This window comes from Ornithodoros turicata, unplaced genomic scaffold (genome assembly GCF_037126465.1).
Source record: "Ornithodoros turicata isolate Travis unplaced genomic scaffold, ASM3712646v1 Chromosome67, whole genome shotgun sequence".
NCBI classification, from domain to species: Eukaryota; Metazoa; Arthropoda; class Arachnida; order Ixodida; family Argasidae; genus Ornithodoros; species Ornithodoros turicata.
Window position 1 is genome coordinate 10,282 of NW_026999388.1, and position 14,164 is coordinate 24,445.

General features: G+C 45.5%; 1 protein-coding gene across 1 annotated transcript; it reads left to right on the plus strand.

Annotated features, from left to right (window-relative positions):
- Positions 1–12,776: 12,776 nt before the first annotated feature.
- Positions 12,777–13,643, plus strand: LOC135374491 (uncharacterized). The gene has a single exon (XM_064607455.1). It carries the CDS (start codon positions 12,777–12,779, stop codon positions 13,641–13,643), a length of 867 nt encoding a protein of 288 aa, XP_064463525.1.
- Positions 13,644–14,164: the final 521 nt, after the last annotated feature.

Genomic DNA, 14,164 nt, shown 5'->3' on the forward strand with positions numbered 1-14,164 from the left:
TTGTCTCCGTGTTGCACGGAAGAAGTATTATCCGTTATTCGAAACTTAAGATAAATGTTGAACTGCTTAAGAACGTCGCTCCGCTGATAGCAGGGCCACCGTCTTCCATTGTAAAGTCGCTGTTCAGTGAAGGCGCATTCCCAGGTGAGATGAACATCTCCAAGATATGTCCCATCTTCAAGAAAGGCAGTCGGTTGGTTCCAGGGAATTACAGACCGATTGAGATTCTCCCATCAATCAGTAAGGTGCTTGAACGTTTGATGCTAATGCGTTTACAAGATTTTTTTTTGAAAAACACTCCTTGCTATCGGACAGCCAGTTTTTGCGTCAGGTCCACTGAAACAGCAGCCCTTTCTGTTTGTGAACTGATTAAAGGAAACATTGAATCTAAGCTACTAACTATGGGCGTGTTTATTGCCCTTCGGAAGGAGTTTGATACAATTAACCATTCATTAATGTGCGCAAAATTAGATATGGAATACGTGGCGTAGCGCTTAAATTAGTACATAGTGGCGTACATCGTACAACTTGAGGACGCCGCTTCATCGCTAGGAAACGTTTCAGCGGGCGTCCCGCAAGGGTCAATTTTAGGTCCTTTTGTTTTTGGTTTATATTAATGACCTGAGTTCCTATTTAAACGTACCAACAATTTTATATGTTGACGATACCTCCATATTCCTTCAAAGCTCCAACATCACGGATCTCTACGCTAAAGCAAATGACGAAGTTTCTAAGATCTATACATGATTGAAGTCCAACGATCTGTCAGCTCGTCAAAGTCATCCTATGTTTTTTCAAATGTTGTCAAATATTTTTCACCGTAACCAACATGGGTTTCGAAAGGGCTACTCATGTAACCCAATTAGCCTGCTTCATACATGACATTGAGTTTAACTTAGACAATAACATTCGCACGGACGCCATATTTTTAGATTTCTCCAAAGCATTCGATACTGTCATTCACACAGGTCTTCTTAATAAGTTATCGCTACTTAACTTATATCCCCTTGTTCTTAGCTGGTTCAAAAATTACCTCCACGACAGTTACCAAATAAAGCTGGCAAATGATGCCCTTTCTTCTCCATTACCTCTGCTATCCGGCGTACCCCAGGGGTCAGTACTTGGGCCAATCCTTTTCCTAATCTTTATTAACGATCTTCCTAATCCCCGGTCTTCAAATATTCGCAGATGATTGTGTTCTCTACCACAGCACATCTTCCCTTACTGATCAGCTAGCACTTCATGACCTTGATCTCATTTCCGCGTGGTGTTCTAACTGGAAGCTTTCGCTTCCCAAGCAGCACAATGTACCGAAAGTCGAGTGCAATAGGAGTGGACTGTACGTGTCTTAGCAATGTTCTTTAGTGTCACGAGACTGTTCAAGGCCTTCCACCTATCCGTCCACCCCTATTGCACTCGACTTCCAGTACATTGTGCTGCTTGGGTTAATACACCTAAATGCTCGCACGTTTCTTTCACGCGTTCTAGACAACCTTCTAACGCTCATTACACATTGTCCTATTTTTAAATCGAACTCGTAAATACCTAGGGATTCATCTAGTCTCGAATCTTAGTTGGACGACTCACGTGAATGCAATTATCATCGAAGCTAACCGTAAACTTTGATTCCTACGCCGTAATTTAAAGCATGCGCCACTACCTGTTAAAAGACTAGCATACACTACCCTTATTCGTCGTAAATTGGAGTACGCTTCCTCTATCTGGGATCCACATTTACACTAAATCACTTACTAGAATATTTCGAAAACAGTGCCGCGCGGTTCATACCTAATGCCTATTACTATCCTTCTAGCATTTCATCAATCAAGCTATCTCTTGATCTTGTGTTACGCCGGAAGTTTCTACCACCGTCTGTTTCACAACACATTTTACGACCTAATTTCATCAAACCTGCTTGCTATATATCGCCGAGACATGACCACATTCTTAAGGTTGGGCGTTTTTTCTATGCAACACTGACCAATTTTCTCGTTCATTTTTCCCGTGCACATCCAACGAGTGGGACTGTCTTCCTCAGAACATTGTTATGATGAACAATTTCATTGTACTCAAGCGAGAACTAGCCAATTTCCTGTGTATTTAATATTTCCGTGTTATTTATATTTCTACTTGTGTAAACTTCCATCTTCGCTTACCCCCCTCATGTAATTTCTCAATGGGGCGCCTTGAGGAACTACCATAAATAAATGAAAATACCACAGTGCGTCGCAAAGAGCGTAATCGTCCACCCCCTCCGTGACAGTGAAATTGCCTGATTTCGCCGACTTCCCGCTAGGGTGTCGTACCGAGAAAATGCACTGCTCCCGTGTTTCGTAAAAATTTCCTGTACCTGAACCATGTAAAACAGCTTTATATGGTGCACGCGTAACCAAGGCGGAATCAGTTAAGAGGGCATACCAGCTCTCCGTCCCAATGTGTTTCCTATGGAATAGTTTATGCTTTCTCTCGGCAACCACCGCGCAGATTTTGACGCGGGTGCTTTCATCATAAAGAGGAAGATGAGATGAAATTATTTACGCTACAGGATTTCTCATATCTGTCGTATGTATTTTACGGCGACGTCACGAATGCGAAAAAAAATAAAATTTTCTCCTCCCTCTTTGAACAGGTTTTATTAAACTGCTATAGGCATATCGAAAAAACTTTCCATTTACTTTCTCTGGAATTATTTCAGGAATCGATAGACAAATTTATATGTCTACCACTTTCCGTTTTTATAAAAAAAGCATAAAAGTGAGTACGGATAAATACAGTCTCAAAGCCCCGTAAACCGCGTCAATCTGTGTCGCCCTCTAGCCGTAGCACAGGAAAAACCGCGCGGAACATTTTGACCATATCCATCCGCCGACCATGCGGCGCGCACGCGCACTGCAGTGCTCCCTCTGTCCTCTTTACTGTCATGGACAGCGGACTTAGGGCATGGCCTTGGAGACCAGAACAAAAGCTTATTTAGCTGCTCGTAAAGGGATTATCGTCAGCCAGCATTGTCTGACGGGGGTGGGGAGGGGGGTGCATTGTGGGTGGGGACGTTGGGTAGACGAGCCAGCATTGTCGCGGCCCGTGTAAGAGACCACCGAGACCAATAAACCTCTTCTTTTTTTCGGTGAGATGAGTTTATTAGCTTGACATAAAACGTCAATTTGCTCGATTTTGCCGTTTCGGGTTTGTGCTTACTCAGTGAACTGTCTAACAAGAGGCTAACATGAATCTCTCGTATTTACGGTTAGTGGAAGGCCGACTTCACAAACATTCCAGTAACGTTCAACAGGACTGCCCTGTAATGTTCGTAATGTTGAAACAGCCAGCAAGCGGATTACACACAGATAAATGTTTCTTAGGATAATGGTACTTAGAACTGCAGCTTTATTTGTTGTTTCTCTTTCTTTTGTTGATGGATTTATTTTTATCTTTATTATTTTCTCTTTTTTTTTCATGAACGCTCCACGTGAACCAATAACAAAAATCGATCAAGCGGCCGACGCACAATTATTTCCGCCCACGCAATGAGCAACAGTCTTTTCCGGAACCCAAATTCACGTTCGCGAAGCAAGGAAAACCAAGGACAGCGACGGGGGAGGGGATATATTTATTAGACGAAAAGGGAAAAAAAAAAACAGGCTTAAAGGTCAGTCAAACGGGACGTCTGCTTGCTATTCCCGAAATACATAAATAAAATTAAGAAATGGGAGATAAATGAAATGGACGCGACGGAACAGCACGTTAGTTAGTTGATTATAAGGTTAGTAAAAGTTCGGTGTTTGCATTTTCATGTTCAGGTTAGTCTAAGTGGGCTTTGGCATTTTCCGCGCAGAAACAGCCAGATAACATTTATTTACAGTAGTTTATTTTTCAACGGGGATTTCGATCACGGTATTTTGAGATACAGCCAATTTTTGGAGACCGGTTCCCTGGATTTTTCCATCTTTCGACTATCCTTGCTAGTCACACGTTGGATGACCCAAAACCTGTACCCGTCTGTCTTTGCACGGCGGACAAAGCGAGGCCTTCTGAGGAAGATAAGAAAAAGCTCCGGGTGACTGGGGACTCTCCGCTGAACTAGTGGCTACGCTGAACGAGAGGTCTGGTGTAATGTTAAGTACCCTGTGAAAACCAAGGAGTGTCTAAAAATATAGTACTGAAGTTTCCGGGTAATAATCAGCGCAATTATGAGGCTGAAATCGTGCTCCGAGACCTCGTCGCGCATCGAGTTCCTTTCATTTTATCATGTACATTTATACATAAAGATGGAGTTCGAGGGGGGGTTCAGGAGCTTCCTACTTCTTTTTTCTCATTTGTTTTTTAAATAGCTCTTGCTAAAAGCAATGGATTTATTTAGGCTGATTGAGCCTATGAAAAGGCCGAAAATCATGACCCCGAACTATCAGAAGGCCGACAGCCAAAAGACCAAAAAATCATAACGCCGAACTGTCAGAAGGCTGAAAATGGGAAGGCCAAAGACACAGGGTGAGCACTCCAGTGAATGACCACCGAATGGGACGGTGTAGATTCTGAAAAAGTTGTGGCTATTGTATTAGAAATTAAATAACTGGAATGCATAGCTTTTGGTGCTCGCAAATAGACTAGTCAGCGAAGATGAAAAAACAATCTACAATATGCTTACTACGAAAAGAAAGTGTGTGGTGGGTAAAGTGAGGATAATTGTGCATTAAAAGCCCCTGAAATATAGATGCAAGTAAGAACTGAAATCTAGACAGCCGATGAAGCACATCACAGCCGACCGAATGTTATCGCTCGCTTTGCGGATTTGTTGAAATTGGGAGACATAGGGTGCTTTTTTTTATGTGGTAATAATGAGTAGTTAAATCTACATTCCATTCAACAAGCAACCTAAAATGGATATAGTTCGCTGCATTAGTTCGCTAGCGATATCGTACGCTGGATGCTAGTATTTCTCTACTGTCGGTCAGACACAGGTGTTACAGTTGTCGTTACATCTTTTTCTGGGCAGATGTTTATGGGTTATAAAAGCTCTACACCCACTTATTCAGGTAGTTCATTGCGGTTTCATTGCATTGAAAATACGGTTCATCAACATAGAAAGTATGAGACAACAACTACAACATCATTGTCTGACGGCCACCAATAACAAAACAGAGCTATATATATAAGTACTAGTATTCCGGTTGAGTTGGGAACTACGTCCGACGATATCCACGTTCAAGGAGCGTGAAGTCAGAGCCTCAGGATTGTGGGCATTTACGTTTCATTTCATTGATACGAATACAGAAGGTAATACGTCATTGCGCTCAGTATTCACTCAGTCTTTCAACAATGCGGCCTGTAGAGTCATGGGGCTCCCGAGATGTGATACCGCTAGACATATTGAAATATATTTGTCTGCCAATTTTGTTGCTTTCCCCCCGCATTTTATTCTCCTCTTTACACATCACCGTGCACGTCGATCTGCGCACTTCTAAAAAAGAATTTGACATGCTCCTGGTAAATCCGAATGACGTCTTCTCTCCCGATTTGTTGAAACTGGACGGCGTACTACTTTTTGTGACACTTCACATTTGTGCTAATTAGCAGAGAAAATGTTTTTCCGTGTTAGCGCTGCGAAGCAACCATTGCTGTACGCGGTGTACAGGCATGGACAGAGGACAGCAGGAGGGAGGGTGACAGGGGGGTTAGTATGCGTCCTGGGCGTACTTCAGGGCTAAGTGAGCCGACATTCATCAGGAAAGTCGGACGGAAAACCCAGGGAAAACCTCAGAGAGCACACCTGTGGACAGGATTCGAACCCGTGTCACGTTGTATCAACGAACGTGAAATTGATTGCGGTGCATTTCCTACGAGAAATCGTAAGTAAAAGTAGGTCGAGCTTTCAAAGTAAAAACCCTTAGTAAGTGGTTAGGAATTTTAGTATTTGTTTAGAGCCGGAGGACTTCAAGACCTGTAATATCGCAACCGGGGATTTCGCAAAAATTCCACGCGTACCAAGAGTGGATGTTTCTCGAGGGGACATTTTTTCCGGGAACATTTCTTCCCGGGACATGTTTTCCGGTTCCCAAGAAAATCTGGCATCTCTGGCGTGCTTTGATTATATGAAACGACGTCTCCGTGATCATTCCTTCATTTGGCAACTAGCGCTCATATTCATCTCTGGAAACCCCAATTTTGTAATTGCATCTGTGTTGCCCTTCAAGAATAGTGATTTTCCTAAAATACGCATAAATTTGGCTCACATGGTGTCCAGTTCTTCAGCTTTTTCACGACCGAATTTCATGTCTAAGTTTAGATTGAATTAACCGAGACCTCAGTATTCAACACAACGGAATCGGGAGTAAAAATTTACGCTTCAGAAATTCTAAAAAAGAAAGGAATGCATATATTATCCTGTCCCACATAATAAGGAGGCCGAACTGTATTTTTGCCACACTCAAACAAGAACCTGTTACGTTGTCTGGTAACCATAGTTATTTTTCTGCAATGTGTCCTTTTATTTTTGTCGAATCGTTCCTCTTGGCGTTCAGGAAAAAAAAAAGAAGACTGTAGGGAATATCGCGACTCTCGCTGCGAGGCCTTGCCGCTCGACCTTCCGATATCTTTTTTGGTTGGTTTCCGTGTGTCGACCCGAAGCCTTTATCGCCCTTCACCTCCTTTGTACGGTTTTGCAACCTGGTACACCAGAAGAAAAGGAGTCCCCTGTCACTGAGGTTGTCGACCGACATCATTTTTCTGAGCGGGTGTAAGGTAAAAGAAAAAGGGAGAACATGGAGGAAATGAGCCTTTCAAATATGTTACTGAAGTTTTCGGGTAATAATAAGAAGTCTGTTCTACGACGGAAATTTTGAAAAGTCCTTTGCACGAAGGCCTTGTAAATTATTATGATATTTGATAATGGTTACTTACCAGAAATATACATATCAAAATGTCATTTTTGCATGAATAATAGGGTCATTATCAAGGTAAATTGCATGTTGTAAAAACATTTTTGGGACCCCTCATATAGGACACCGGTTAGCGAATGCTGCTCTTTTAGACGCAGGCGGGTTCACTTTGCTGTGCATTTCTCACACACAAAATATGGACTTTGTCGCAGGCAATGCTATGTACCTCGTAACTTTAATGAGCTCCCCTTCAACAGTTTCTTTGGAATCGAAGTACAAACTAAAAACAGCGCTACGGCAACTTTATCATAGGATGTAGTACCTTTATATGTTCATATACTGTCAAACTGTATGCCGCTGGCTGCTTCAGGGCGAGTGCCACAAGCCTTTCGGCTTAGATGGGCCTGTTTTATTATATTTGTAGTTTGCTTTCTTGAGTAAAATTATTATTATTATGTAAGCGAGTGCAAAAAAAAGGGGGGAATACCGTTTTGAGCACTAGATACTCCAGACTGGCATTTTAAGTGCTGTGTGTAGGCAATGTTTATAGCCTAATTTATAGCCGCTGGTAGATCCAATTGAGAGCCTCCGAGATACCCGCATCCGTACTATCCGATCACACTTGTACGTCGGCAACTCGGCATACAGTAAGTATGCACAAGTAAAACAATACTAAGAGCAACTAAACGTTCCATAATCAGTCAGTACAGGCGGTAGTGACTTGTGTAAACAATTTTAGCATAAATATATAAGAACAAAAAAATAAGTACTCATGTAGCAATAGGAGACAAGCAAAAAGACGTGAATGTCTCGAATCGAACTGCGGACCTTTCGTGGCGAAGTCCGACACTTTACCACTCGACAAACAACGCAGAGGGCGCGGGCCGCCTTAAACTTGCGAGGTCAACCATGCACAATGGGGGTTATTTCGGGAGTCGGAGGCGAACGGCGTGATAAGGACGGCGAGCGTGGCGCCATCTAGAATCGGGAAAATCGTGAATCGGAGTTGCTCCCCGACTGGTATGGCCTCTTAAGAGCTCGGTACGACATTAACTACGACGTCACGAACTCAGACGAATGAAAGCTCACATGAAACGATACGGTGCACCTACTCTTAAGGCACGCTGAAGACAAGAGCAGTTCGCCATTTTTGCAGTTCCTCGACCAAGGCGTAAGCCATACCCGTATACAGGCCACGACATTAATTCTATCCAGTATGCGCCAACTGAGATTCAACAGTTTCTTAGAGGGTACGAGGAAACAGGCCGTATTTGGCTAAGAAAGAACTCAACCCCGCCTGACCGTCACCGGCGATCCACCGTAGGCAGAGTAGCTCCAGCGACGACACCGTAGAGCCTCCAAAGTACATAGACAACACATCCAGCGAAGATGTCACACAGAGCACATCTAGCGCAGATCCATGCGGTGACACGCACAAAAGATAAATTGGCAATCCTGAAAAAGATCAAGGCTTTAAGCACTCCTAAAATTCCTTTAGCGTATGCCCCGCTATCCCAAAGATGTGTCATCGGGAACGCTAAATTGACGACAAGCCAACGTACAAAACACGCCGCGAAATTCTAGCAAAAACTACTGTCAACAACACACCTAAGATTGCCGCAACCCCTTCAAGACTTACAAAACCCTCAGGACGAACAAAAGCGAACAGCAACTTACCAAGCGACTGAGGAGAAAGTGGCCTAACCTCGAACGCGGCACTTGATATACCCATGAGTGCTCGACGTCACCAGCTTCAGTGACAAATGACGATGATCGGTTCGGAATATCACGTGAATCGGCAGAAGATGCAACGTAAGGGGGCGTCTATGAGGGATTGAAAGAAAACTTTTAGAAAAGCGGGAACTGTTATCGTTTTCAGGCGCGACGTATCGGGCCATCGCAAGCGCGGGAAATGCTGTCAAGATGCGTTCTTATCAATGTGTTTGTGTGGGTGTGTTTCGCTTGGCAGTAATATTGATAGCGCATCGAAAAGCATGTGATGAAAACCAACTATGACACGACATCTACTATCAGGGAAAACGTGCAGTCAGCTAATCCTCTTGGGTAACGCATAACAGTGGCACTAGCGTCCGTTTCAACAGCGTGCTACAAACAGGATGGGATACAGGCTCTGCCTTTGTCGAAGCACGTATGGGAGGAAGAACATAATGTTTAGCTTGCTGATTGGGAGGCGATCCCACCCCCCTCCCTATATTCGCCACAGTGTCCGAACAGAGACCGCAGCGGAGCGTTAACCTTTCAATTCTTTAAGTACATTAAACGACTATGGTTGCCTCTGCGGACCCACATTTCTTTACTTTTCTTTAATTTCGGAGCTCTACGTGTGCTTTATAGCCAGCGGCACGAATTCCTGAACAAGGGCATATAAGGGAGTAAGGAGACTTGCCCGCCCTCGGTTGTGCCTTGGGACTGCTCATCGTCGGCACTTGAAATGCTCACTGAGTCCGGTTACTCAAACCGTTATTGACTCTGGAAACTAGTAATTAAGAGGAACTATACTTCATGTTACAATGTCAGTAGCGTGGAATCGTCAAAAAGGTCAATGCAGGAAAATTTGAGTCTTCCCCTCACAGGTCGCGACATTCCGTTCTTCAGGTTCTGAAGAAGTCGTCGGGAATAACAGGCCAAGAAATGCGACTCTTCGCTGCTGTCCAATGACTGTTAAATAAATGTTGCTCTCTCTCTCTCTCTCTTTGAAGGAACGCGTTAAAATTCCAACGGTGATATGACTGCAGAGCTTCTCAACTACCTGCGGTACACCAGTCTCCTGAGCAGCCTCTGACATTGTGGACGGCGGAAACCCTTCGATACCACGTCGCCTGTCTCTGACTACCCCAGGAACTTGACTGTCCACTAAGGAATCATCTATTAATGCTAGCATTAGAGTCCTCGCTACGAAAGAATCGCGGCGTGGTCTGTCTGTAGCCGCGGCGCGGTGAGTGGAGAGTGAAACAGAGGGTGCGTGGAGAACCCGACACGCGACGCGCAGCTGCAGTGGTCGACAGGTTCAGACGTATCTGCGTGGGCGTGCCATGGGTTATGAAAGCTGTGCGGAGGAGCGCCGGCGAAAGAAGTCTGAGGCTGCGAGACGGCGCCGCCAAGTTGAATCGGAGGAGGCCCGAAAGGCTCGTTTGTCTGCGAATGCTGTCTTGCGTTAGCGTTGTGTACGGTCGTGTGAAGGGTTGTGAAGGGGAGTTCCAAAAGTTTTAACGAACGCATTTCCGTCAAATCCACCAATGGATCGATCATGATTTTTTATTACCCTCAGGGCAGAAGTATTATAGAGGGGAGCGGGACATTTGAAAAAAAAGAAGAAAAAGCAGAGATACAGCACAAATACAACTGAGAACCAGTAACACGACGTATATACCGGTAACAGTTATTCGGCAACACGCGAACAACTTTGGATGCGATATTTGTACGGCATTACAACTCTGGTTTGTGGTGTGCTAGTGTGTGCTTCTGTTAAAATAGATCTCTTCGTCAAGTGTTTTTCATTCAGAAGTTGTGTACACAACATGCCATCTTATCTTATGACCCATAATCGCATGACATACGCATCGTATGACATGCATTGCGTAAGTCCCTTATGTTACGAGTTTTCGGACTTTTCATTTTGAAAAATTCGGAGGGTGTTTATCGGAGTTTTCAACTTTCCAGAGTTTCTCAGAGGATTAAAAAGTCTGAAATATGAACGGCGCCGATTTCGTAGTATTGCGGAGCAGTCATCGCAGAGACAATGCAAGGAAAGATTTGCAAAAGTTACTGGGACCGCATGATGTGACACACGGATAATACCCACAGCTATTGAAGTACAAACAAGCGTATTTGCACAAATTGTGAATGGTGGCCAGACTCAAAATGAGTGGCAGTTGTTACGAACACAGAACTCTTCTGTGCCAAACTAGTCCAGTACCCGGAGTCAAGTACGGTCACTAGGGTCGAGTATACATAGAACAGATGAGACAAGTGTTTGTAGTATCCTCCTTTTGTGCCATTCATGCGTCCAGCGACCCTGAAGGAGGCTACCACTCCTGACCTTTTCTTTTTTTATTTGTGAATCAGCTTGAAATCGAAAACTAGGTGTGGAAGAAGGGGGACAAAAGAAGAAGGAAACGGGAAAAACCTTAAGGCGGCCCCGTGGGCGTTGGAAAAATGAGACTTTCTATATATCGGGAGATTGCCGGATGAAATTGACAGGTTGGCGTCTGTGATAGCCTTCTGGACGAAAAATTGACTAAATGCGAGTTCTAAGAGTGCAGCAAGCAGAGCAGCTACGGTCCGCAGACGACACACAGACTACGTTATTTTATGATGATACCGTCAGTATCAAATTGGTATCAAGAGTTACTACGAGCTGAAATAGTGGAAACTTGACGCCAGTGAGTGCCACTTGGGCGACTATTTGGCAAAATGTCTGAAGTATATAGATTGGGCCGGTTGGTGTGAATCTACAAGCGACCAAAGAACAAACACGAAACAACAACAGAGCGACTTGTGTGTGATCTTGTCTTCTGTTTGTTCTTTGGTCGCTTGAAAATGAATGATTTAACCAAACGCTACTTCGCAGGCTCTAGCAAGGGAAACAGGTATGGGCCGCGGACTCATAGCTATTAAGCATGAATATACAGACTACGTACTTAAGTGATGACATCTTCGATATCAGGTTTATATCCAGAGTTATTAGTAAATGAAATGGAAGATATGGACAATTTGGCGTCTGCGAGTGCTGTGGCGATGCGAGTGGTGGCGTCTGCGAGTGGCAATAATTTGATCAAACGCGACTTCTTTGGAACAGAGATTTTGAGCAGAACTAAATACCAGACTTGGAGATGCTCCTACAGAGATAACGCTAAAGAAGTGCTACGCGCCCGCGAGTACAGTATTTATTTCTCGCTTAAGATGAAGCAATGCTTAGATCAGGGCAATCAGGGCTCTCACACACGCGGGCCGCATGTGTATGGCTTGCAGTCAGCTATTCTGTGTCCCGAGGGCTCTTGACCACTAAATAGAATAAATGCCCCCCCCCCCAACACACACACACGCACACACACCAATAATGAAGAATTTGGAATGAAACCAGGTTTTCAGGCATTGTTTTTACCCTTGCTCGATCTAGTGCTGCTCCTGTCGACGTTAGGAAGTAAATTCACATTCAAGCAGTTCTTGTGACTCATGAACCTCAACAAGTAGTTGTAGCGATCTGGTCTGAACGTGCATTTTGATAAACTACACTGTAAGTAATATGGTAACTGAGAAGTAATAGTGGAGACAAGTGCAGAGAATGACATCATCTTAATTATTACACTAAGTTTATGGGCTTCCAGCATAGCAGCAGCCTCCCGGATATCATGCGCGAAAAACTATATACAGAGCACAGAGAGGCGCAGAGAAAAAAAAGAAAAAAAAATAGATGGAGTAGTTATGTACGAGGGTCATTGTGCGAAAAATTTTAATTATTTCTCTTTCCCTGATTTTTTTTTTCTTTTTCACGTTGAAAATGCAAGCAAAACCAACAATACAGTGTGTAAACCCACAATTTCAGTGCTCCTGAACGTTGGGATAATCGTTCGTGAAGAACTATGTACGAAGAACTTGCAACGCCTTTCAAGCTCATTTGTTTCTGTTGGTGTGTCAAGTGAAGTTTTTCATTGACGAATTGTATATGCGAATGCCTAATAACGATACCGCTCAGCTGTTTACGCTAAGGTACTGTAGAGGAAGAAGACGTCCTGCGGCACAGAGGCGCGAGACTTGACTGCGGTTCCTTCTTCTACGTTCGGCCTTTGACCAGTAAAGACGTTCTCTCCCCCTTACTGGCTCGTCCCTTCAAGTTGGTGACCCGAACAGAACACCACTACCCCTAGCTCTACAGCACCGGACATGGACCCGAGTGCTACGTCACAACGGCAGTCTGCCTCGGATCATGGCGACGCCTCCGCTTCTCCCATAGCCGCCATCTCCGCGCCCGGCAGACTACTGGACTTCTGGCCCAATAATGTCCGCCTTTGGTTTGCGCAAGCCGAGTCAGAGTTTGCACTCAAAGGTATTCGCTCCGAATCGACGAAGTACCACATGACCATACGGGCCCTTTCGGAGCGAGACATAAGCGAAGTTGCCGACATAGTGGCCAACCCACCGACCGATACTCCTTACCAATACCTCAAGCAGGAGCTGCTACAGCGACTCCAAGCAAGCACGACACAGCGCCTTCAGCGGCTGCTCTCAACAGAAGAGCTAGGCGACGACAAACCATCTCAGCTCCTGAGTCGATTGAAAGCGCTCCTTGCGGACAAGGCAAGCTCGTTCGACGAAGAATGCTTGCGGGAATTGTTCCTTCAACGCCTGCCGCGCTCCGCGCGCAGCCTGCTCACGGTGTCCCAGACCACGTCACTCACGGAGCTCGCAGCGTTGGCTGACCAACTCACGGAAGACATGTCCCCATCTGTGGCGGCTGTTCACTCGTCTCACACCCACCACGCCCAGCCCGACCTGGATTCTCGGCTACAGGCGTTGGAGAAGTCGCTTGAGAGCCTTCGTCTGGAGCTACGATCCGACCGGTCGCGCCGTCGTTCCCCCTCCCCACCGCGCATCGGCAGTCGACCGCAAGGCCGCACGGCCGCCTACCGTTCTCCGTCACCTCCACCGCCGGAATCACTCCTTTGCTGGTATCACCTCAAATTCGGCGCAGCTGCCCGCCAATGTCGTCCCCCCTGCCAGTGGGCGGGAAACTGGTCAGCCGCCCGTTAGCGACGACGAACGGAACCCGCGCGGCGCAAAGTCGTCTGTTCTACATCACCGACAGACTTTCCGGGCTCCGCTTTCTTGTTGATACCGGAGCTCAAATCAGCGCCGTGCCCCCACTTCCTGGCGACCGTGCCAAGCGCTCCCCATGCCTCCTCCTACAAGCTGCAAATGGTTCACCCATTCCATCCTTCGGCGACCGCACCGTAACGGTACACTTCGGTTTACATCGCAAGTTCAAATGGGCGTTTGTTGTCGCGAACGTGGTACGCCCCCTTCTCGGTGCCGACTTCTTGAATTACTTTCACCTCATCGTCGACGTTCGCAAGCGCCGTCTAATCGACGCGGTGACAATGGGTTCTATCACCGGAACTGCGGCCGACCCCTCTGCTGGCATCCATACTGCGATTGCTCCCATTCCCAGGAACAAGTTCGAAGCCATCCTCGCCCAGTACCCTGCGTTGACGATGCCGTGCAATCTACGACTCCAACCCAAGCACAGCGTGACACACTGTATCGAGACTGAC

Excerpts from the sequence above, each read along its gene's own strand:
- LOC135374491 (XM_064607455.1), top strand. The coding sequence starts at position 12,777 with ATGGACCCGAGTGCTACGTCACAACGGCAGTCTGCCTCGGATCATGGC.